Below are 27,317 nucleotides of genomic sequence, written 5' to 3'. Positions count from 1 at the left end.
AATCATAACAAAAACTCTGGTAGATTCTTCTTCAAACTCTACCAGAGAGATAATAACACACTCCGGTGCTATTTTAAAATAACAAACTTTTGATTGAAGATATAAAACTAAGTATAATCACCATAGTCCTCTCACACATCCTATCTAGTCGTTGGGTGCAAGAGAATGACGGGAGTGACGTAGAGGGGAGGAGCTATATGCAGCTCTGCTGGGTGAATCCTCTTGCACTTCCTGTTGGGGAGGAGTAATATCCCAGAAGTAATGATGACCCGTGGACTGATCACACTTAACAGAAGAAAATATGTTTTTTAAACAGTCATAACAACTGCCACAGCTCCTACTTTTGAAGCCTTTTGAGCCCTTCAGAGATGTCCTATAGCATGCAGGGGACTGCTGAGGGAAGCTGAATGTCACAGTTTGTAATTTTAACTGCACCAACTGTAACTTTTATACTATAACAGTGGAAAGCCTCAGGAAACTGTTTCTAGGCAAAAATAAAGCCAGCCATGTGGAAAAAACTAGGCCCCAATAAGTTTTATCACCAAAGCATATATAAAAACGATTAAACATGCCAGCAAACGTTTTATATTGCACATTAATCAGAGTATATACCTCTGATAGCAAGCCTGATACTAGTCGCTATTAAATCACTGTATTTAGGCTTTAACTTACATTAATCCGGTATCAGCAGCATTTTCTAGCAAATTCCATCACTAGAAAAATATTAACTGCACATACCTTATTGCAGGATACCCTGCACACCATTCTCCCTCTGAAGTTACCTCACTCCTCAGACATATGTGAGAACGGCAGTGGATCTTAGTTACTTCTGCTAAGATCATAGAAAAACGCAGGCAGATTCTTCTTCTAAATGCTGCCTGAGAAAAAATAGTACACTCCAGTACCATTTAAAAACAATAAACTTTTGATTGAAGAAAAAACTAACTATATTTTACCACTTTCCTCTAACTACCTCCAGCTATGTTGAGAGCTTGCAAGAGAATGACTGGATATGGCAGTTAGGGGAGGAGCTATATAGCAGCTCTGCTGTGGGTGATCCTCTTGCAACTTCCTGTTGGGAAGGAGAATATCCCACAAGTAATGGATGATCCATGGACTGGATACACCTAACAAGAGAAAACTTCTTTTACAGCCCTCAAACACAGCAGGAACCTCTGGAGAAGCAGTTGGATGTCTCTGAGGAAAAGAAACTGCGCAACTGAGGCTCGAAAATAGGCCCCTCCCACCTCACTCAATGTTTTGAGGCCTATCAGACAAACACCAGTGTGTCTTAATTAACCATGTGGGTTAAAAAAAAAAAAAAAAAAGCCACAATGACCCCTTTAGTCCCTTCAAAAAAACGTTATAATTGCATAATTTACTGAATAAACAAAAACATTTTTTCCTAACAGTGTCACCAGTAACTAATGAGCCCTTCATGCAAGCTGAAATTCCTATCCAAGTGTCTGAATACAGCTTACCCTTCCCTCATGGGAATATTGCCAGCCTTTTCTAGAATTAACACAGTCTGTCTAGAAAAATATAGACTGAACATACCTCATATGCAGCTTAGCATGCAAAACGTTCCCCCAACTGAAGTTTTCCTGTACTCTTCAGCCACTGTGAGAACAGCAGTGGATCTTAGTTACAAAGTGCTAAGATCATCATCCTCCTTGCAGAAATCTTCATCCCATTTCTGCCAGAGAGTAAATAGTACACACCGGTACCATTTAAAATAACAAACTTTTGCTTGAGAAATAAAAAACTAACATTTTTGTCACCACACTCGCTCTGCCCTTCCTAGTACTTAGAGTAGGCAAAGAGAATGACTGGGGGGGTGGAGCTAAGGGAGGAGCTATATAGACACCTCTGCTGTGGGTGCTCTCTTTGCCACTTCCTGTAGGGAAGGAGAATATCCCACAAGTAAGGATGAATCCGTGGACTCGATACATATTACAAGAGAAAAGGCTTAATCTGCCCCCGACCAGAACTTCTGGATTGGGGCCGCACCTTCATTGGAAGTAGGGATAGATTTCTTACCCTGCTTTGACTTGAGGAACCTTGAGGAACGTTGCTTCTGAGCAGAGGAGTCATTTTTCTGTTCTTTATTCTGACAAAAGGAACAAAAATGATTAGATGCTTTGGATACACCTTTAGACTTTCTGTCTTGAGGAAGAAAAGCCCCTTTTATGTACGTTAAGAGTGGAAATTGCCCCATCCAACTTGGGAACTGTTTCCCATATATCGAAATAAGCAGCAAGGTAAAGGATTTAACTTTTTAAACCTTGCAGAAGGAGTAAAAAGACATACCTGGCTTAGACCAGTCCCTAGAAATCATGAAATCATGTCAGAGAAAGCATCGGGCACAGGGAAAACCTTAGGGCGATTAACAACAGACCTAAAAAACTATTTTTTAAACAATTACAAGGTTTATCATTAGGAACTTTAGGATTCTTATCCCCTAAAGTAACAAGGACCTCTTTTAAAAAACATTGAATATGTTCAACTTTAAACAAAAAAAAAGAGGAAATATCAGGTTCAACTTCAGATGAGGAATCCGCATCCCCTGAGGAAACTTCACCATCTTAAGAATAAACAGCATCCCTTGTCTCAGGGCACATAGCACTTGTAGAAGGTAAATTTTGAACTGACCGTTTACGCTTATTTGATGACGGGAGAGCAGCCAGCGCTTCAGAAACTGCAGCCTTGATAAAAGTTTTTGAGGCAGGAGGCACTACCTCAGCAATAACCTGTAACGAACAAAGAGTAGGTGCATTAGTACCCAAAGATTTTCATAGCAACAGCAGCACTCCAATAAAGTACATTTGTCACCAGTTTATTGCAGCATCAGCAAAACAGCAGCAACGTTTTCGGATTACATGTCCTTATTCATGCGATAGCATGAATAAGGACATGTAGTCCAAAATGTTGATGCTGTTTTGCTGATGCTGCAATAAACTGGTGAAACATTTACTTTATTAGAGTGCTGCTGTTCCTTTGAAAATTTTGGATGTTACTTCAGGGTTGGTGTAGTACCCTGCAACAGCTTTTGCATCCAGCTTCATAGTGTGTGCTGGACTATTTTCTTGTTCTTTTAGTACTCAAAAAAAACAGCATTAGATTGATCTATTTGCAATAACAAATCTAAACACGAGCCACATAAATGAGCTGAAGAAGGCACTTTCAATAAACACACCTAATTATGGTAGAAAGGCATTCAGGAGACTCAGTTTCTGGGGTAGATTTTGAGACAGAATCCTGCTACTTCTTTACAGCATATGACAAAGCAAGGCAATAAACACTATTAAACCCCTTAAAGCTCTTGAGCAATGGAAACCATATACCCCCTCCTAAGCAGCTTTAACAGGAACAATTTGTGCTAAGCAGAGCTGAAATACAGGAGAAAAAACACATTACCACCGAACACATTTTCAACAACTGATGACTAAAAAGGGAATTGAGCATGCCAAAAACCAAACCTGCGCATAGCTGAGCAAATGTGTGCTAACCCGACGTGGGTAAACCAACGCGAGGGAAGACTACAGGAACGTGCCTTAACCTGACAGGCAAAACCTGGAACGAAAAAACTATAGAGACTAGCAATTAAGTAGCAGACAGCCAAACCAGTACTGAAACATATCAGCAGAAGTTAAGGAATAGAAGTATATTATAGATCCATAAAGGGAGTTAGAAGACACGTCCCTTCTTCCACTAATGTTTTCCCCTTACTGTATTAAACACCTAACACAAAGCCAAGCTGCTGAACCAGTCCTGAATACAGCCAGTGATTGGTTACATTGATATGCCATTCCTGAATGGCTCACTCTGTGTATTCTGCTCAAGAATTGAAATGCACTGTGGCTACTAATTAAGTCTTTAGTTATTTCTCTAGCATATTCGCAGAGCTTAAACACATAAATATGGGAAGTATAAGTGAAAATGACATGCTTATTCATTAAAGCATTTAAATTTATCTTTGAAGCAAACTGACCATGAAAATAAACTTTCATATTCATTTATTTCATATAAGGTAATGAAATACAGTTAACATTTCTTTTTTTATTATTTCTACAGAAGTCCTTAGAAGCATAAATATACAAGACAGTTTAACATATTTAAAAAACAATTATACATTTATTATGAGTTATCTTAACCCGGGAAGTGTCTTTATTCAAGAATAAATGGGTTGAAAATTATAGGGATGGTTAATAAGTGGTGCAGAATCGTAAAACCATTTGCCAGAATTGTCTTTTGTATTAACTTAAGGAAGGTCAGCTAGAGAAAAATCCACTTATGTAACCATAATTTTGTAGTTTTGGTATCTCAAAAACAAAAAGCAACATTGGCTAAGATTAACTATGTTAAACTTCACATAAATTTGTCAATTTTAAAACAATCCAGATTTTTTTTTTTCACAAAAACTAAAAAAAATAGAATAATTGTATATCAGCTACCCATGTTGGCGAGGCATTAGCCAGAAGAAGAAAACCTCGACTGAGTTACTAGAAGGATGATTTCCACGAAAGTTCAAAAAGTGCAATGAACATTCTAAAGACTTATGCATATGCAGTCACTGACCTTTAGGCCCATCTGACTTTAGTGATGGCTGACAAGGAAAAGATGGGAAATATATAAATATGAGAAAACGTACAGCAAAAGTATCAAAGGAAGTCCTTAAAGCTTTACTATTATCCTATAAAAAAACAGAATTTATGCTTACCTGATAAATTACTTTCTCCAACGGTGTGTCCGGTCCACGGCGTCATCCTTACTTGTGGGAATATCTCTTCCCCAACAGGAAATGGCAAAGAGTCCCAGCAAAAGCTGGCCATATAGTCCCTCCTAGGCTCCGCCCACCCCAGTCATTCGACCGACGGACAGGAGGAAAACAACAGGAGAAACTATAGGGTGCCGTGGTGACTGTAGTTAGAGAAAATAATTCATCAAACCTGATTAAAATACCAGGACGGGCCGTGAACCAGACACACCGTTGGAGAAAGTAATTTATCAGGTAAGCATAAATTCTGTTTTCTCCAACATAGGTGTGTCCGGTCCACGGCGTCATCCTTACTTGTGGGAACCAATACCAAAGCTTTAGGACACGGATGAAGGGAGGGAGCAAATCAGGTTACCTATACAGCAGGCACCACGGCTTGCAAAACCTTTCTCCCAAAAATAGCCTCTGAAGAAGCAAAAGTATCAAATTTGTAAAATTTGGCAAAAGTGTGCAGTGAAGACCAAGTCGCTGCCTTACATATCTGATCAACAGAAGCCTCATTCTTGAAGGCCCATGTGGAAGCCACAGCCCTAGTGGAGTGAGCTGTGATTCTTTCAGGAGGCTGCCGTCCGGCAGTCTCGTAAGCCAATCGGATGATGCTTTTAAGCCAAAAGGAAAGAGAGGTAGAAGTCGCTTTTTGACCTCTCCTTTTACCAGAATAGACAACAAACAGAGAAGAAGTTTGTCTGAACTCTTTTGTAGCTTCTAAATAGAATTTTAGAGCACGAACTACGTCTAAATTGTGTAACAAACGTTCCTTCTTTGAAACTGGATTCGGACACAAAGAAGGTACAACTATCTCCTGGTTAATATTTTTGTTAGAAACAACCTTTGGAAGAAAACCAGGCTTAGTACGCAAAACAACCTTATCTGCATGGAACACCAGATAGGGCGGAGAACCCTGCAGAGCAGATAACTCAGAAACTCTTCTAGCAGAAGAAATAGCAACCAAAAACAAAACTTTCCAAGATAATAACTTAATATCTATGGAATGTAAAGGTTCAAACGGAACCCCTTGAAGAACTGTAAGAACTAGATTTAAACTCCAGGGAGGAGTCAAAGGTCTGTAAACAGGCTTGATCCTAACCAGAGCCTGAACAAATGCTTGAACATCTGGCACAGCTGCCAGCCGTTTGTGTAATAAGACAAATAAAGCAGAAATCTGTCCCTTTAGAGAACTCGCTGATAATTCTTTATCCAAACCTTCTTGTAGAAAGGAAAGGATCTTAGGGATTTTGATCTTATTCCATAAGAATCCCTTGGATTCGCACCAGCAGATATATCTTTGCCATATTTTATGGTAAATTTTTCTAGTTACTGGTTTTCTGGCTTGAACTAGAGTATCTATCACAGAATCTGAAAACCCACGCTTTGATAGAATCAAGCGTTCAATTTCCAAGTCGTCAGCTGGAGGGAGACCAGATATTGGATGTTCGAATGGACCCTGTACAAGAAGATCCTGTCTCAAAGGTAGCTTCCATGGTGGAACCGATGACATATTCACCAGGTCTGCATACCAAGTCCTGCGTGGCCACGCAGGAGCTATTAAGATCACCGAGGCCCTCTCCTGCTTGATCCTGGCTACCAGCCTGGGAATGAGAGGAAACGGTGGAAACACATAGGCTAGGTTGAAGGTCCAAGGCGCTACTAGTGCATCCACTAGCGTCGCCTTGGGATCCCTGGATCTGGACCCGTAGCAAGGAACCTTGAAGTTCTGACGAGACGCCATCAGATCCATATCTGTAATGCCCCACAATTGAGTCAATTGGGCAAAGATCTCCGGGTGGAGTTCCCACTCCCCCGGATGGAATGTCTGACGAATCAGATAATCCGCCTCCCAGTTTTCCACACCTGGGATGTTGATCGCAGATAGGTGGCAGGAGTGATCCTCCGCCCATTTTATTATTTTGGTAACTTCTTTCATTGCCAGGGAACTCCTTGTTCCCCCCTGATGGTTGATGTAAGCAACAGTCGTCATGTTGTCTGACTGGAATCTTATGAATCCGGCCTTCGCTAGTTGAGGCCAAGCCTGGAGAGCATTGAATATCGCTCTCAGTTCCAGGATGTTTATCGGGAGAAGAGACTCTTCCCGAGACCATAGACCCTGAGCTTTCAGGGATTCCCAGACCGCGCCCCAGCCCAGCAGACCCACTCTGGTCTGCGTAAGCTCATTCCCTGGGACAGGTGGTCCAGGGTTAGCCACCAACGGAGTGAGTCTCTGGTCTTCTGATCTACTTGAATCACTGGAGACAAGTCTGTATAGTCCCCATTCCACTGTTTCAGCATGCACAGTTGTAATGGTCTTAGATGAATTCGCGCAAAAGGAACTATGTCCATTGCTGCAACCATCAATCCTACTACTTCCATGCACTGAGCTACGGAAGGACGAGGAATAGAATGAAGAACTTGACAAGCGTTTAGAAGTTTTGACTTTCTGACTTCTGTCAGGAAAATCCTCATTTCTAAAGAATCTATTATTGTTCCCAAGAAGGGAACTCTTGTCGACGGAAACAGGGAACTTTTTTTTATGTTCACCTTCCATCCGTGAGATCTGAGAAAGGCCAGAACGATGTCTGTGTGAGCCTTTGCCTTTGAAAGAGACGACGCTTGTATTAGAATGTCGTCCAAGTACGGTACTACTGCAATGCCCCTTGGTCTTAGAACCGCTAGAAGGGATCCGAGTACCTTGGTGAAAATCCTTGGAGCAGTGGCTAACCCGAATGGAAGGGCCACAAACTGGTAATGTTTGTCCAGAAAGGCGAACCTTAGGAACTGATGATGTTCTTTGTGGATAGGAATATGTAGATACGCATCCTTTAGATCCACGGTAGTCATAAATTGACGTTCCTGGATTGTGGGTAGAATCGTTCGAATGGTTTCCATTTTGAACGATGGTACTCTGAGAAATTTGTTTAGGATCTTTAAATCCAGAATTGGTCTGAAAGTTCCCTCTTTTTTGGGAACTACAAACAGATTTGAGTAAAAACCCATTCCTTGTTCCGCTGTTGGAACTGGGTGTATCACTCCCATCTTTAACAGGTCTTCTACACAGTGTAAGAATGCCTGTCTCTTTATTTGGTTTGAGGATAAGTGAGACATGTGGAACCTTCCCCTTGAGGGTAGCTCCTTGAATTCCAGAAGATAACCCTGAGAAACTATTTCTAGTGTCCAGGGATCCTGAACGTCTCTTGCCCAAGCCTGAGCAAAGAGAGAGAGTCTGCCCCCTACTAGATCCGGTCCCGGATCGGGGGCTACTCCTTCATGCCGTTTTGTTAGCAGCAGCAGGCTTCTTGGCCTGCTTACCCTTGTTCCAGCCTTGCATAGGTTTCCAGGCTGGTTTGGTTTGAGAAGCATTACCCTCTTGTTTAGAGGATGCAGAGTTGGAAGCCGGTCCGTTCCTGAAATTGCGAAAGGAACGAAAATTAGACTTATTCTTGGCTTTGAAAGGCCTATCTTGTGGGAGGGCGTGGCCCTTTCCCCCAGTGATGTCTGAAATAATCTCTTTCAATTCTGGCCCAAAGAGAGTCTTACCCTTGAAGGGGATATTAAGCAATTTTGTCTTGGAAGACCAAGACTTTAGCCAAAGCGCTCTGCGCGCCACAATTGCAAACCCAGAATTTTTCGCCGCTAATCTAGCTAGTTGCAAAGCGGCATCTAAAATAAAAGAATTAGCCAACTTGAGTGCGTGAACTCTGTCCATAACCTCCTCATACGGAGTCTCTCTACTGAGCGACTTTTCTAGTTCCTCGAACCAGAACCACGCTGCTGTAGTGACAGGAACAATGCACGAAATGGGTTGCAGGAGGTAACCTTGCTGTACAAAAATCTTTTTAAGCAGACCCTCCAATTTTTTATCCATAGGATCTTTGAAAGCACAATTATCCTCAATAGGAATAGTAGTGCGCTTGTTTAAAGTAGAAATATAGGAGGGGGGACAAAAGGTATGCCGGGCTTCTCCCACTCCTTATTCACTATGTCCGCCACCCGCTTGGGTATAGGAAAAGCGTCGGGGTGCACCGGAACCTCTAGGAACTTGTCCATCTTGCATAATTTTTCTGGAATGACCAAGTTGTCACAATCATCCAGAGTAGATAACACCTCCTTAAGCAGTGCGCGGAGATGCTCTAATTTAAATTTAAATGTCACAACATCAGGTTCAGCTTGTTGAGAAATTTTTCCTGAATCTGAAATTTCCCCATCTGACAAAACCTCCCTCATGGCCCCTTCAGATTGGTGTGAGGGTATGACAGAGCAATTATCATCAGCGCCCTCCTGCTCTTCAGTGTTTAAAACAGAGCAATCGCGCTTTCTCTGATATGTAGGCATTTTGGATAAAATATTTGCTATGGAGTTATCCATTACTGCCGTTAATTGTTGCATAGTAATAAGCATTGGCGCGCTAGAAGTACTAGGGGCCTCCTGCGTGGGCAAAACTGGTGTAGACACAGAAGGAGATGATGTAGAACTATGTCTACTTCCTTCATCTGAAGAATCATCTTGGGCAACCTTACTATCTGTGGCAGTACTGTCCTTACTTTGTTTGGACGCTATGGCACAATTATCACACAATTTTGAAGGGGGACACACATTGATCTTCAAACATATAGAACATAGCTTATCTGAAGGTGCAGACATGTTAAACAGGCTTAAACTTGTCAAGAAAATACAAAAAAAAACGTTTAAAATAAAACCGTTACTGTCTCTTTAAATTTTAAACAGTGCACACTTTATTACTGAATATGTGAAAAAGTATGAAGGAATTGTTCAAAATTTACCAAATTTTCACCACAGTGTCTTAAAGCATTCAAAGTATTGCACACCAATTTTCAGAGCTTTAACCCTTAAATTAAAGAAACCGGAGCCGGTTACAGTTTTAATCCCTCTACAGTCCCAGCTACAGCCTTTGCTGCGACTTTACCAAACCCAGTGGGGAATACGATACCAAATGAAGCCTTCTAGGAACTTTTCCAACTACTTTCAGATCCTCACACATGCATCTGCATGTCTTGCTCTCAAAAGTAACTGCGCAGTAATGGCGCGAAAATGAGGCTCAGCCTACAACTGGGAAGGCCCTTCCTGACTGGAAAGGCGTCTAACACAGTGCCTGACATTAAAAAAACGTTCCCCAAGCTTATAAGTGTGAATTACAAGCATAAACATGTATAAAATGCCCAAATAAAGCAATCTATTTTGCCCATAAAAGTGTCTACCAGTTTTATAGCCCATATTAAGCCCTTTATTCTGTTTGAGACTAAGAAAATGGCTTACCGGTCCCCATGAGGGGAAATGACAGCCTTCCAGCATTACACAGTCTTGTTAGAAATATGGCTAGTCATACCTTAAGCAGAAAAGTCTGCTAACTGTTTCCCCCAACTGAAGTTACTTCATCTCAACAGTCCTATGTGGAAACAGCAAACGATTTTAGTTACTGTCTGCTAAAATCATCTTCCTCTCACAAACAGAACTCTTCATCTCTTTCTGTTTCAGAGTAAATAGTACATACCAGCACTATTTTAAAATAACAAAATCTTGATAGTAGAATAAAAAACTACAACTAAACACCACATACTCTTAACCATCTCCGTGGAGATGTTGCCTGTGCAACGGCAAAGAGAATGACTGGGGTGGGCGGAGCCTAGGAGGGACTATATGGCCAGCTTTTGCTGGGACTCTTTGCCATTTCCTGTTGGGGAAGAGATATTCCCACAAGTAAGGATGACGCCGTGGACCGGACACACCAATGTTGGAGAAATATTGTCCTGATTTTGAATCCCTATACTATTATCATTTTCAATATTGTTAAAAGCAATTTAATATGCATCTATGACTTATATTATCTAGTGTGTATCAGTTTTCAGGACTGAGTACACTGTTTAAAATTATGCAAGATAAGTGATATGTAATGTGGCTTTTGCACATCTATTTTTTACTGCTAATATACATAATACCCCTTCCCATACTATTACAATAAGTAAAGCTCCATTAAATTAACATTTTAAATATAATTTATGCCTACCTTATAAACTAAACTTCTTTTATGGTCATGAGAGTCCACAAAAGATTACTCTTCGGAATTCCACTACTGACCACTAGGAGGAGGCAAAAATTCACAAAACACCAAGAGCCCTTAAAACCCTTCCCACCTTACTGGAAACTAAGACGACGTATAGATAAGCAAGAAGAAAAGTAGGAAAGGATAATAGCAAGAAAAAAGGTGCAGGGAAAATATAGGTACATACTTGAACTGCCGCCAGAAATAAAATAGAATTTAAAATAATCAAAAAACTATCAAAAAAATTGGCATGGTGTTGTGGACTCACTACCATGAAATAAATGAATTTATCATCAGGTAAGCATAAATTATATCTTCTTTCATAAAGGTGGCGAGTGTCCACAAGCCATTATTCCAAGGAAACGAATAGCCAAGCTGTGGAGTACACGAGTAATGAAGGTGGGACAAGAAAAAAATTATTCAATTTCTAAACTTTATTATCCTTTATCATATTCTAATTTTTTTTTCTTATATGCTGCAAAAACATAATATATACATACATACATACATATGTATATACCCATACATATATATATATATATATATATATATATATATATATATATATATATATATATATATATATATATATATACATATATACACACACACATATATATATATATATATATATATATATATATATATATATATATACACACACACACACACATATATATATATATATATATATATATATATACACAATATATATACGTGAAAGTGGAGAGGGTGTTTAGGCTTGCGCTGTGTATTTATGCAAATAGTTATTGTGCTTTGTTTAAAGTTCCTCCTGATGTATTTCTAAGCAGCTTAGTCTGGGAAAAAAATAATTGCACAGAAAAAAAAATAATTAGAGGGAACATTGGTCATGAGACCAAAAACTTTCATGCACATAACCACTTAAGGAAAAAATAAAGACTGAAGGTTTAGACAAACTAAAATTAACTTAATTTGTCTCTAATCTATCAGAGAAAAAATCAGACACTAAAATGTATCTGGAAACCTAAAAAGGTGGCCCTTGTCTAAGGAATCAAGAAACACTATTGAAAATTGATCCTCCAACCATGTCTTGAAAAAAATCACACTAGTTGTTTCAAGTGAGATTTTGCTGAATGAAAAGATTAAAGCTAGTACCAAATATCATCCAAATAAGGAAACACTGCAATACCCTGCTCTCTGAATACAGATAGGTCACCAAGAATTTTTGAAAAGAATCTTTGAGCTGCCGCTAGCCCAAAAGAACAAGCGATAAATTAGTAATGATTTATCTAGAAAAATTAATTCCAGAAAACAATAATGGTCTGAATGAATAGAAAATAAGTGTCCTGTAAGTCTTTAGTGGACATGAAGTAACCTTGCTAAACAGAAAGGCAGAAAAGTCCCTATAGTCACCATCTTGAAAGTTGGGACTCTACAAAGATATTAAAATTTCAGATCCAGAATTGGTCTGAACAATTTTTTTCTTTAGGACAATGAATAGATTTGAATAGAAACCCAAACTCTATTCCTGCAGAGGAACTGGAACCATCACCCCTGAAAACTCTAAATTTGAAACACATTTCAGAAAAACCTGAGTTTTCACAGGGTATATTATAACATGGAAATTAATCTTCCTATGGGAGGTTTTTAATTCTGAAGCCTATTCGATACCCCTGATAAAACAATATCCTGAAACCACTGATTTGAACAGAAACTGTCCCCCCCACCAGTAGAACTGGTTAAAAGGTTGCACCTTCATGCAGTCTTAGGGGCTGAAATGAGTTTAATTATAAGGCTTGAAATTATTCAAATTCAGTAAAAAATATAAAATCAGAGCCAGAGGCCTTAAGGGAATTAAAAAACAATTAGGAGCTTAAAAATTACCCTTATATTTCTTAACATGGGGCAGAAAAATATCCCCAGAAATAGAGAAGATAATAAAATCCAAAAGAAAATAATAAAATAGTAATCTAAATTTAAACACCATATAAGAAATTTGAGCCATGAAACTTTTCTAGTAAAAATGGCTAAAAACAAAGATTTAATATCAGTTAAAATGACATAAAATATAGCAGCATAAATGAAATGATTAGCATGTTGAAGTAAAAAAACAATGTTTAGACAAATCAAGATTTGATAACTAAACTGTCCAATCAAAAAAGTTGAAACATCAGCAACATTAGCCATAGAAATGTCAGGTTAAAAAACATGGTACAAATATGTAAATATGCTTCTCTTTGTGGTGACATTTTATCACTGGAATATTCACTAAAATCCCTTCCCCCACGTACACCTTTCTCTCTGAACTAAAAACACACCCAATGGTCTTTTTGAGTGGCATTTGATAAGCCACTCCCTTTTGAATTGGGGTCTGTCTCTTTTTTATCCTGCTCCTGCTAAAAGATGGATGATGTTGGACACAGAGAATGGGATAATATTCTGTGTAGCAGTATTGCACAATTGGGGTTAGTGTAGAATAGTTGCCCTGTATCTTAAAATGTGGACTGTATCTGTAAAATAGATTTATATTATCCCAGAAATACTTAGCCAGATTCTCTGTGTCCAACATCATCCATCTTTTAGCAGGAGCAGGATAAAAAAAGAGACAGAGGCTCTGGTGTTACAGTATTTTATACCCCAATTCAAAAGGGAGTGGCTTATCAAATGTCACTCAAAAAGACCATTGGGTGTGTCTTTCTAGACAGACACTAGACAAAAGAACTACTTGAATAAACCAGCTATGTGAATTGCCAGTTATAAAATCTGTGAGCTATATTCCAATATCCCTGTGATAAAAATGTCACCACACTCTTAAGATATAAAACAAAATTCCTATCTAAAAGATCTTTAAAAGAAGAAATATCTTCCATAGGATAGAAGTACATTCGGCAAGAGAAGAAATAGCCCCACCTTTAGGGACTTTTACCTAAAAACACTAAAATTAGCCATATGTAAAGGATTTAGCTTTTAAAACCTAAAAGAAAGGTAAAAAAGTAAATTCATGCTTACCTGATAAATTAATTTCTTTTACGATATGACGAGTCCACGGATTTCATCCTTACTTGTAGGAATATTAACCTCCTGCTAACAGGAAGTGGCAAAGAGTACTACAGCAGAGCTGTATATATAGCCCCTCCCTTCCCCTCCACCTTCAGTCATTCGGCCGAAGGTATAGTAAGAGAAAAGGAAAGGCTAAAAGGTGCAGAGGTGACTGAAGTTTACAAAAAATATAAAGAAAAACTGTCTTAAAAAGAACAGGGTGGGACGTGGACTCGTCATATCGTAAAAGAAATTAATTTATCAGGTAAGCATAAATTTACTTTTTTTTTACAAAAATATGACGAGTCCACGGATTTCATCCTTACTTGTGGGAAACCAATACCAAAGCAATAGGACACGGATGAAAGGGAGGGACAAGAACCTAAACAGAAGGCACCACTGCTTAAAGAACCTTTCTCCCAAAAATAGCATCAGAAGAAGCGAAAGTATCAAATTTGGAAAATTTGGAAAAAGTGTGAAGGGACGATCAAGTCGCAGCCTTACAAATCTGTTCAACAGATGCATCGTTTTTAAAAGCCCATGTGGAAGCCACAGCCCTAGTAGAATGAGCCGTAATTCTTTCAGGAGGCGGCTGTCCAGCAGTCTCATATGCCAGGCGGATGATACTTCTCAGCCAAAAAGAAATAGAGGTAGCCGTAGCTTTCTGACCCCTACACTTTCCAGAATAAATAATGAATAATAAAGATGATTGACAGAAATCCTTAGTTGCCTGTAAGTAAAACTTTAAGGTACGGACCACATCCAAATTATGCAACATACGCTCCTTATTAGAAGCGTTAGGACACAAGGAAGGAACAACAATTTCCTGATTATTATTCTTATTTGAAACAACCTTAGGAAGGAATCCAGGTTTGGTACTAACACCACCTTATCAGAATGAAAAATGAGATAAGGGGAATCACACTGCAGCGATGAAAGCTCAGAAACTCTTCGAGCAGAAGAAATAGCAACTAAAAACAGAACTTTCCAAGATAACAATTTGATATCCATGGAATGCATGGGTTCAAACGGAACCCCTCGAAGAACTAAATTCAAACTCCAGGGAGGAGTAATGGGTCTAAATACAGGCTTAATCCTAGATAGAGCCTGACAAAAAGACTAAACATCTGGCACATTTGCCAAACGTTTGTGAAACAGAATTGACAAAGCTGAAATTTGTCCCTTTAAGGAACTCGCTGATAACCCCTTCTCCAATCCTTCTTGGAGAAAAGACAGAATCCTAGGAACCCTAACTTTACTCTATGAGTAACCCTTGGATTCACACCAATAAAGATATTTACGCCATATCTTATGATAGATTTTTCTAGTGACAGGCTTTCTAGCCAGTATCAAAGAATTGATGACCGAATCAGAGAATCCTCGCTTCAATAAAATCAAGCGTTCAATCTCCACGCATTCAGCTGCAGAGAAATTAGATTTGTATGTTGGAAAGGACCTTGAATGAGAAGGTCCTGTCTCAAAGGAAGTTTCCACGGTGGAAGAGAGGACATGTCCACTAGATCCGGATACCAAGTCCTGCGTGGCCATGCAAGGCGCTATCAGGATCACTGAAGCTCTTTCCTGTTTTATTAGAGCAATCACGCTTGGGAGGAGAGGAAACGGTGGAAACACATAAGCTAGACTGAACAACCAAGGCATCTATCAGTTCGGTCTGAGGATCCCTTGACCGGGATCCGTATCTTGGAAGCTTGGCATTCTGTCGAGATGCCATCAGATCCGGTCTGCCCCATCGGAGAATCAATGAGGCAAATACCTCCGGGTGAAGTTCCCACTCCCCGGATGAAAAGTCTGTCGACTTAGAAAATACGCTTCCCAGTTCTCTACTCCTGGGATGTAGATCGCTGACAGAAGACAAGAGTGGGCCTCCACCCAACAGATTATCTTGGATACTTCTATCATCGCTAAGGAACTCCTTGTTCTCGCCTGATGATTGATATATGCCACAGTTGTGATGTTGTCCGACTAGAATCTGATGAATTTGGCAGAAGCCAACTGAGGCCACGCCTGAATCGCATTGAATATTGCTCTCAGTTCCAGAATATTGATTGGAAGTAGAGACTCCACTTGAGTCCAAACACCCTGAGCCTTCAGGGCGTTCCAAACTGCACCCCAGCCCAGAAGGCTGGCATCCGTTGTCCCGATCACCCACATCACCCACGATCTTCAGAAACAAGTCCCTTGGGACAGATGATCCGGCGACAACCACCAAAGAAGAGAAATTCTGGTCTCTTGACCAAATTTATCTAAAGAGATAAATCCACATAATCCCCATTTTACTGTCCAAGCATGCACAGTTGCAGTGGTCTGAGATGAAAGCGAGCAAACGGAACAATGTCCTTTGCCGCTACCATTAATCCAATTACCTCCATACACTGAGCCACTGATGGCCGAGGAATGGACTGAAATGCTCGGCAAGTATTTAGAATCTTTGATTTTCTGACCTCCGTCAAAAATATTTTCATGGCTACCGAGTCTATCAGAGTTCCAAAGAAAGGAACCCTTGTCTGTGGGACAAGTGAACTCGTCTCTATGTTCACCTTCCAGCCGTGAGTTCTCAGAAAAGACAACACTGTGTCTGTGTGAGATTTTGTCAGATGATATGTTGACGCCTGGATCAGAATATCTTCCAGATAAGGCGCCACCGCTATGCCTTGCGGTCTGAGAACCGCCAAAAGAGACCCTAAAACCTTTGTGAAGATTCTGGGTGCTGTGGCCAACCCGAAGGGAAGAGCCACGAACTGATAATGTTTGTCCAAGAAGGCAAACCTTAGAAACTGATTATGATCCTTGTGGATAGGAATATGAAGGTAAGCATCCTTCAAGTCCACGGTAGTCATATATTGACCCTCCTGGATCATTGGTAAAATTGTTCGTATTGTCTCCATCTTGAATGATGGAACTCTTAGAAATTTGTTTAGACACTTGAGGTTTAAGATGGGTCTGAACGTTCCCTCTTTTTTGGGAACCACAAATAGGTTTGAGTAAAACCCCTGTCCTTGTTCCAATTTTGGAACTGGACAAATTACTCCGATAGTAAAAAACATAGTTTATGTAAGAACTTACCTGATAAATTCATTTCTTTCATATTAGCAAGAGTCCATGAGCTAGTGACGTATGGGATATACATTCCTACCAGGAGGGGCAAAGTTTCCCAAACCTCAAAATGCCTACAAATACACCCCTCACCACACCCACAAATCAGTTTAACGAATAGCCAAGAAGTGGGGTGATAAGAAAAAAGTGTGAAAGCATAAAAAATAAGGAAATGAAATAATTGTGCTTTATACAAAAAAATCATAACCACCACAAAAAGGGTGGGCCTCATGGACTCTTGCTAATATGAAAGAAATGAATTTATCAGGTAAGTTCTTACATAAATTATGTTTTCTTTCATGTAATTAGCAAGAGTCCATGAGCTAGTGACGTATGGGATAATGACTACCCAAGATGTGGATCTTTCCACGCAAGAGTCACTAGAGAGGGAGGGATAAAATAAAGACAGCCAATTCCGCTGAAAAATAATCCACACCCAAAATAAAGTTTAAATTTTATAATGAAAAAAACTGAAAAACATAAGCAGAAGATTCAAACTGAAACAGCTGCCTGAAGTACTTTTATACCAAAAACAGCTTCAGAAGAAGAAAATACATCAAAATGGTAGAATTTAGTAAAAGTATGCAAAGAAGACCAAGTTGCTGCTTTGCAAATCTGATCAACCGAAGCTTTATTCCTAAACGCCCAGGAAGTAGAAACTGACCTAGTAGAATGAGCTGTAATCCTTTGAGGCGGAGTTTTACCCGACTCGACATAAGCATGATGAATTAAAGATTTCAACCAAGATGCCAAAGAAATGGCAGAGGCCTTCTGACCTTTCCTAGAACCGGAAAAGATAACAAATAGACTAGAAGTGTTTCGGAAATTCTTAGTAGCTTCAACATAATATTTCAAAGCTCTAACTACATCCAAAGAATGCAATGATTTCTCCTTAGAATTCTTAGGATTAGGAAATAATGAAGGAACCACAATTTCTCTACTAATGTTGTTGGAATTCACAACCTTAGGTAAAAATTCAAAAGAAGTTTGCAACACCGCCTTATCCTGATGAAAAATCAGTAAAGGAGACTCACAAGAAAGAGCAGATAATTCAGAAACTCTTCTGGCAGAAGAGATGGCCAAAAGGAACAAAACTTTCCAAGAAAGTAATTTAATGTCCAATGAATGCATAGGTTCAAACGGAGGAGCTTGAAGAGCCCCCAGAACCAAATTCAAACTCCAAGGAGGAGAAATTCACTTAATGACAGGTTTTATACAAACCAAAGCTTGTACAAAACAATGAATATCAGGAAGATTAGCAATCTTTCTGTGAAAAAGAACAGAAAGAGCAGAGATTTGTCCTTTCAAGGAACTTGCAAACAAACCTTTCTCCAAACCATCCTGAAGAAACTGTAAAATTCTCGGAATTCTAAAAGAATGCCAGGAAAAATGATGAGAAAGACACCAAGAAATATAAGTCTTCCAGACTCTATAATATATCTCCCTAGATACAGATTTACGAGCCTGTAACATAGTATTAATCACAGAGTCAGAGAAACCTCTTTGAATAAGAATCAAGCGTTCAATCTCCATACCTTTAAATTTAAGGATTTGAGATCCTGATGGAAAAAAGGACCTTGCGACAGAAGGTCTGGTCTTAACGGAAGAGTCCACGGTTGGCAAGAGGCCATCCGGACAAGATCCGCATACCAAAACCTGTGAGGCCATGCTGGAGCTACCAGCAGAACAAACGAGCATTCCTTCAGAATCTTGGAGATCACTCTTGGAAGAAGAACTAGAGGCGGAAAGATATAAGCAGGATGATACTTCCAAGGAAGTGACAATGCATCCACTGCTTCCGCTTGAGGATCCCTGGATCTGGACAGATACCTGGGAAGTTTCTTGTTTAGATGAGAGGCCATCAGATCTATTTCTGGAAGTCCCCACATTTGGACAATCTGAAGAAATACCTCTGGGTGAAGAGACCATTCGCCCGGATGCAACGTTTGGCGACTGAGATAATCCGCTTCCCAATTGTCTATACCTGGGATATGAACCGCAGAAATTAGACAGGAGCTGGATTCCGCCCAAACCAGAATTCAAGATACTTCTTTCATAGCCAGAGGGCTGTGAGTCCCTCCTTGATGATTGATGTATGCCACAGATGTGACATTGTCTGTCTGAAAACAAATGAATGATTCTCTCTTTAGAAGAGGCCAAGACTGAAGAGCTCTGAAAATTGCACGGAGTTCCAAAATATTGATCGGTAATCTCACCTCTTGAGATTCCCAAACCCCTTCTGCCGTCAGAGACCACCACACAGCTCCCCAACCTGTAAGACTTGCATCTGTTGAGATTACAGTCCAGGTCGGAAGAACAAAAGAAGCCCCCTGAACTAAACGATGGTGATCTGTCCACCACGTCAGAGAGTGTCGTACAATCGGTTTTAAAGATATTAATTGAGATATCTTTGTGTAATCCCTGCACCACTGGTTCAGCATACAGAGCTGAAGAGGTCGCATGTGAAAACGAGCAAAGGGGATATCGTCCGATGCAGCAGTCATAAGACCTAGAATTTCCATGCATAAGGCTACTGAAGGGAATGATTGTGACTGAAGGTTTCGACAAGCTGATATCAATTTTAGACGTCTCTTGTCTGTCAAAGATAGAGTCATGGACACTGAATCTATCTGGAAACCCAAAAAGGTTACCTTTGTCTGAGGAATCAATGAACTTTTTAGTAAATTGATCCTCCAACCATGATCTTGAAGAAACAACACAAGTCGATTCGTATGAGATTCTGCTAAATGTGAAGACTGAGCAAGTACCAAGATATCGTCCAAATAAGGAAATACCACAATACCCTGTTCTCTGATTACAGACAGAAGGGCACCGAGAACCTTTGTAAAAATTCTTGGAGCTGTTGCTAGGCCAAACGGCAGAGCCACAAACTGGTAATGCTTGTCTAGAAACGAGAATCTCAGAAACTGATAATGATCTGGATGAATCGGAATATGCAGATATGCATCCTGTAAATCTATTGTAGACATATAATGCCCTTGCTGAACAAAAGGCAGGATAGTCCTTACAGTTACCATTTTGAATGTTGGTATCCTTACATAACGATTCAATATTTTTAGATCCAGAACTGGTCTGAAGGAATTCTCCTTCTTTGGTACAATGAAGAGATTTGAATAAAACCCCAGCCCCTGTTCCAGAACTGGAACTGGCATAATTACTCCAGCCAACTCTAGATCTGAAACACATTTCAGAAATGCTTGAGCCTTCGCTGGATTTACTGGGACACGGGAAAGAAAAAATCTCTTTGCAGGCGGCCTTATTTTGAAGCCAATTCTGTACCCTTCTGAAACAATATTCTGAATCCAAAGATTGTGAACGTAATTGATCCAAATTCCTTTGAAAAAACGTAATCTGCCCCCTACCAGCTGAGCTGGAATGAGGGCCGCACCTTCATGTGGACTTAGGAGCTGGCTTTGATTTTCTAAAAGGCTTGGATTTATTCCAGACTGGAGATGGTTTCCAAACTGATACTGCTCCTGAGGATGAAGGATCAGGCTTTTGTTCCTTGTTGTGACGAAAGGAACGAAAACGATTATTAGACCTAAATTTACCTTTAGATTTTTTATCCTGTGGTAAAAAAGTTCCTTTCCCTCCAGTAACAGTTGAGATAATAAAATCCAACTGAGAACCAAATAATTTATTACCCTGGAAAGAAAGGGAAAGCAGAGTAGACTTAGAAGACATATCAGCATTCCAAGTTTTAAGCCATAAAGCTCTTCTAGCTAAAATAGCTAGAGACATATACCTGACATCAACTCTAATGATATCAAAGATGGCATCACAAATAAAATTATTAGCATGTTGAAGAAGAATAATAATGCTATGAGAATTATGATCTGTTACTTGTTGCGCTAAAGCTTCCAACCAAAAAGTTGAAGCTGCAGCAACATCCGCCAAAGATATAGCAGGTCTAAGAAGATTACCTGAACACAAGTAAGCTTTTCTTAGAAAGGATTCAATTTTCCTATCTAAAGGATCCTTAAAGGAAGTACCATCTGCCGTAGGAATGGTAGTACGCTTAGCAAGAGTAGAGACAGCCCCATCAACCTTAGGGATTTTGTCCCAAAATTCTAATCTGTCAGATGGCACAGGATATAATTGCTTAAAACGTTTAGAAGGAGTAAATGAATTACCCAAATTATTCCATTCCCTGGAAATTACTTCAGAAATAGCACCAGGAACAGGAAAAACTTCTGGAATAACTACAGGAGATTTAAAAACCTTATCTAAACGTTTAGATTTAGTATCAAGAGAACCAGAATCCTCAATTTCTAATGCAATTAGGACTTCTTTAAGTAAAGAACGAATAAATTCCATTTTAAATAAATATGAAGATTTATCAGCATCAACCTCTGAGACAGAATCCTCTGAACCAGAAGAGCCATTATCAGAATCAGAATGATGATGTTCATTTAAAAATTCATCTGAAAAATGAGAAGTTTTAAAAGACTTTTTACGTTTACTAGAAGGAGAAATAACAGACATAGCCTTCTTAATGGATTTAGAAACAAAATCTCTTATGTTATCAGGAACACTCTGAGTATTAGATGTTGATGGAACAGCAACAGGTGATGTAACTTTACTAAAGGAAATATTATCTGCATTAACAAGTTTGTCATGACATTCAATACAAACAACAGCTGGAGGAACAGCTACCAAAAGTTTACAGCAGATACACTTAGCTTTGGTAGCTCCAGCACCAGGCTGCGATTTTCCAGAAGTATCTTCTGACTCAGCTTCAACATGGGACATCTTGCAATATGTAATAGAAAAAAACAACATATAAAGCAAAATTGATCAAATTCCTTAAATGACAGTTTCAGGAATGGGAAAAAATGCCAGTGAACAAGCTTCTAGCAACCAGAAGCAATAAAAAATGAGACTTAAATAATGTGGAGACAAAAGTGACGCCCATATTTTTTTAGCGCCAAATAAGACGCCCACATTATTTGGCGCCTAAATGCTTTTGGCGCCAAAAATGACGCCACATCCGGAACGCCAACATTTTTGGCGCAAAAGAACGTCAAAAATGACGCAACTTCCGGTGACATGTATGACGCCGGAAACTGAAAAAAAATTTTGCACCAAAAAAGTCCGCGCCAAGAATGACGCAACAAAATGAAGCATTTTCAGCCCCCGCGAGCCTAACAGCCCACAGGGAAAAGTCAAATTTTTAAGGTAAGAAAAAAATTGTTTAATTCAAATGCATTATCCCAAATATGAAACTGACTGTCTGAAAATAAGGAATGTTGAACATCCTGAGTCAAGGCAAATAAATGTTTGAATACATATATTTAGAACTTTATAAAAAAGTGCCCAACCATAGCTTAGAGTGTCACAGAAAATAAGACTTACTTACCCCAGGACACTCATCTACATGTTGTAGAAAGCCAAACCAGTACTGAAACGAAAATCAGCAGAGGTAATGGTATATATATAAGAGTATATCGTCGATCTGAAAAGGGAGGTAAGAGATAAATCTCTACGACCGATAACAGAGAACCTATGAAATAGACCCCGTAGAAGGAGATCATTGAATTCAAATAGGCAATACTCTCCTCACATCCCTCTGACATTCACTGCACACTGAGAGGAAAACCGGGCTCCAACCTGCTGCGGAGCGCATATCAACATAGAATCTAGCACAAACTTACTTCACCACCTCCATAGGAGGCAAAGTTTGTAAAAACTGATTTGTGGGTGTGGTGAGGGGTGTATTTGTAGGCATTTTGAGGTTTGGGAAACTTTGCCCCTCCTGGTAGGAATGTATATCCCATACGTCACTAGCTCATGGACTCTTGCTAATTACATGAAAGAAAGGTCTTTTACACAGCATAAGAACGCCTCTCTTTTTATCTGGTTTGCAGATAACTTTGAAAGATGAAATCTCCCTCTTGGGAGAAAGTCCTTGAATTCCAATTGATAACCGTGGGTCACTATTTCTAGTGCCCAGGGATCCTGAAGATCTCTTTCCCAAGCCTGAGCAAAGAAAGAGAGTCTGCCCCCTACTAGATCCGGTCCCGGAAAGGGGGCCGCCCCTTCATGATGTCTTAGGGGCAGCAGCAGGGTTTTAGATTGTTTTCCCTTATTCCAGTTCTGATTGGGTCTCCAGACTGACTTAGATTGGGTACAATTCCCTTCCTGCTTTGTGGAAGAAGAAGTGGGGGGTCCTCCTTTAAAGTTCCGAAAGGAATGAAAATTATTCTGTTTACCCCTCATTTTAACCGACTTATCCTGAGGTAGGGAATGGCCTTTACCTCCTGTAATGTCAGAAATGATTTCCTTCAATTCTGGTCCTAAAAGGGTCTTACCTTTAAAGGGAATAGCTAAAAGCTTATGTTTTGATGACACATCAGCAGACCAAGATTTGAGCCACAATACTCTACGTGCTAAAATGGCAAATCCTGCATGCTTTGCCGTTAATTTAGCAATTTGAAAAACGGCATCAATAATAAAAGAATTAGCTAGCTTGAGAACCTTAATTCTATCTAAAATGTCATCTAATGGAGTCTAAACCTTAAGAGACTCTTCTAGAGCCTCAAACCAAAAAGCTACTGTAGTAGTTACTGGAACAATGCAAGCCGTAGGTTGTAAAAGAAACCCCTGATTAACAAATAATTTCTTTAGTAGACCCTCTAATGTCTTATCCATAGGGTCTTTGAAAGCACAACTATCCTCAATGGGTATAGTTGTACGCTTAGCTAGGGTAGATATAGCTCCCTCTACCTTAGGGACCGTTTGCCATGAGTCCCAAATGGTATCTGATATGGGAAACATTTTCTTAAAATTAGGAGGGGGAGAAAACCGTATACCTGGTCTATCCCATTCCTTTCTTATAATTTCCGAAATTCTCTCAGGAACTGGAAAAACATCAGTGTAAGTAGGTACTTCCAGATATTTATCCATTTTACACAATTTCTCTGGAGGAATCACAATAGGGTCACAATCATCCAGAGTCGCTAAAACCTCCCTAAGCAACAGGCGGAGGTGTTCAAGCTTAAATTTAAATGACATAGCGTCCGAATCTGTTTGAGGTAAAATATTCCCTGCATCTTAAATTTTACCCTCAGACAGTAATTCCCTGACCCCCAACTCAGAGCACTGTGAGGGTACATCAGAAATAGCTAATAAAGCATCAGAGGATTCAGTATTTACATTAATACCTGACCTACTGAGTTTACCCTGCAACACTGGTAATTTAGACAATACCTCTGTAAGGGTAGTTGACATAACTGCAGCCATCTCCTGCAGAGTAAAAGAATTAGACGCACTAGAAGTACTTGGCGTCGCTTGTGTGGGCGTTAAAGGTTGTGACACTTGGGGAGAATTGGATGGCATATCCTGATTCTCTTCAGACAGAGAATCATCCTTAGGCACACTTTCTTGACCTAATATATGGTCTTTACAATGTAAGGCTCTTTCAGTACAAGAGTTACACAATGTTAGAGGGGGTTGCACAATAGCTTCTAAAGACATAGAACAATGAGAATCCTCAATGTTAGACATGTTGAACAGACTAGTAATAACCACAAAAGTCGTTTAAACACTTATTTATTGCATAAAATAAACTGTAGAAAAAACATGCACTGCGCCTTTAAGAAAAGAAAAAGTGAACAATTTTTCCAAAATGCTCAAATAACATTAAATTATCTCTAAATTTAACTTAAGATCGTTGGTTTATCCAAAAATTACTGCACCCAGAAGCAAGGGCAGAAATAAGGCTCTAAAGTACTTATATCAACAATTAGTCATTTTATAGACAAAAATACGCCTACCTGCCCCTAGGGTACTTCGAAATAACTTTCCAACACTTCAGAACAGCTTGCACAGTCCAGGAGTCACCGGAGTTACTGCTTGCTGCTGCCTAGCCTGAAGGAAATGCGCATCTGAGCATGTGAAAATAGGCCCCGCCCCTTAAGGTCGATGCCGGAGTAGGCCCAAACACAACCGCATAGGGAAGCGGTTTCACACCTAAGTTTATACAGCTAATGTCTGTCCTATAACCCCTCAAATGCACCAGTAAACAAACATGAATGTCAAAAATAAAAACATTATGTATCGTTTTTCTTTGAATGCCCAAAGTGTCACACAATGCCCATAAGTCAACAATTAATTAAAACCAGGGACTCCAGTAATACCCTTTATATAAAATAGGAATACCTGCTTCCCATACAGGGAAATAAATGCCAGACAGTTCTGATATATCAAGTCTCCTCAGAATAAAAAGGCTGCACATACCTTAATGCTGCTTGTAGCATGAAACCGGTCTCCACACTGAAGATATCTCATGGTTACCTTCAGAAGTCTTGTGGGAACCAGCGTGGATCTTAGTTACAACTGCTAAGATCATCAACCTCAGGGCAGAAATCTTCTTTCATATCCCCCTGAGGAAAATAGTACTCACCGGTACCATTTAAAATAAAAAACTTCTTGATTGAAGAAAACAGAATTCAAACATTGGCTATTCTTGTTATCAAGAGGACTAGATTCCTCAATACTCAAAGTAAACAATACTTCCTTAATAAAGAATGAATACATTGAATTAAACGTTTAATTAATTAAAATCAGTCTCTGAAATAGGATCCTCTGAGTCAGAGAAAACCACATAAGCAGAAATACTACAGTATGCTGTCAATCAATACAAACTTCATAGGTTTATGAGAAGTTAGGAGAGATCATTTATATTAATTTGAAGGTGGAATAGCAGTCATAGCCTTCTCTATGTTTTTTGCAATATAATCCTTTATATCAACAGTAATATCATGTACATTAGACTGTGAAGGTAAAACAGTAGATGTATATGTACTATAGAAACATTGTCAGTATGAATAATAAAACATAACAAGCGCCACATATTTGAGCTGATGAAATAAAATCAGCTAATTAAACAATATACACACTTAGCTTTGGTAGAAATTGTATACATGCAGCATAGTTTCTACAGTAACATCAGAGGCAGGATTAGTTTGAGACATCTTGAAAAATGTAACAAAAAAGAAAAAACATTTAAACAAAATATCCAATTTCCACAAAATAGTTTCATAAATGGGAAAAAATGCTTATATGAAAAACAAAAAGCAAATATCATAGCCCTCTGTAACAAATGAAAGCAGAGAGCAAAAGAGGGAGAGACTTAATATAACAACATTTTTGGTGCCAAAAATGACGCCAACAAAGATGACGCAAATGCTGAGAAAAAATCTTTTGGTGCCAAGGTTAACAGGAAAAGACATGATTCGCGTCATAACAGGCGCGACTTCACGGCAAAAAAAAAAAAAAGGCAATCTGTAAAGGGAGGTGGCAGATGAATCCCCACGACTGAATTTACAGAGAGCCTTTGAATAGATTTCCCATAGGTGAATACATGGCATCATTAGGCAAATACTCCCTTCACATCCCTCAGACAAACACTGTACTTTGAGAGGAACTAGGCTTCAAAATGCTTAGAAGCGCCTTTCACAGAAGAAATCAAGCAGCACTTGCTTCACCATCCTCCTAAGAAGGCAAAGTTTGCAAAACTGAAGTATGAGTGAGGTGGGAGGTAAATTAATAGGCATTTTGAGGTTTGGGAAACTTTGCCCCCTCCAGGTAGGAATGTATATCCCATACGTCACTAGCTCATGGACTCTTGCCACTTACATGAAAGGAATATTAACTGATTTCAAAGTATATATATTAAATAACGTTTTATTTTAAAATAAACACTAGGAAATTATCATATAGGATATAATATTAAAATACATTAAAAGACAGATGCCACAATTAAATACTAACCTTTCTTCTAGCATCTGGTTCCGCCTGAGCAATCTTTTCATACCATGTTTCAAACATACCATCCTTGCACTCATCCAGCCATTGAAGATTCTGCCTATAATCTGCTCTCTCATCATCTTCTTCCCACTGACTAAAATGAAAAAAGGCTAATTAAGTTTAATACAGGGAGCATTTAAGCGAATCTAAAGATAAAATAATTGATTCAGGATTGAGGTAGATCATGCGACTTTAAAAAAATAAATAAATGTATGCTTACCTGATAAATTTCTTTCTTTCCGGACATGGAGAGTCCACAACGTCATACCAATTAATAGTGGGATATTCAACTCCTGGCCAGCAGGAGGAGCCAAAGAGCACCCCAGCAAAGCTGTTAAGTGCAACTGCCTTACCCATAACCATGTCATTCAGTCGAAGGAAATGGAAAAAGGAATTAACACAAGGGTGAAAAGGTGCCTGTGGTTTAAACAAAAAAAACTGCCAAATTATAATTAAAAAAAGAGGACGGGGTCATGGATTCTCCATGTCCGGAAAGAAATTTATCAGGTAAGCATACATTTT

General features: G+C 39.3%; 1 protein-coding gene across 1 annotated transcript in view; it reads right to left on the bottom strand.

Annotated features, from left to right (window-relative positions):
• The window catches only part of ZZEF1 (zinc finger ZZ-type and EF-hand domain containing 1), a gene marked incomplete in the record, with an annotated part of 722,361 nt that overhangs the window by 283,249 nt on the left and 411,795 nt on the right, over nt 1-27,317 (bottom strand). Inside the window, 1 exon segment of the mRNA XM_053707503.1 lies at nt 26,760-26,889. Within this exon segment, the coding sequence (XP_053563478.1) occupies nt 26,760-26,889 (130 nt within the window).

Source organism: Bombina bombina, chromosome 3 (assembly GCF_027579735.1).
Source record: "Bombina bombina isolate aBomBom1 chromosome 3, aBomBom1.pri, whole genome shotgun sequence".
NCBI lineage: Eukaryota > Metazoa > Chordata > Amphibia > Anura > Bombinatoridae > Bombina > Bombina bombina.
The sequence above is the reverse complement of the archived record's forward strand: the minus strand, read 5'-3'. Positions and strand labels throughout refer to the sequence as shown.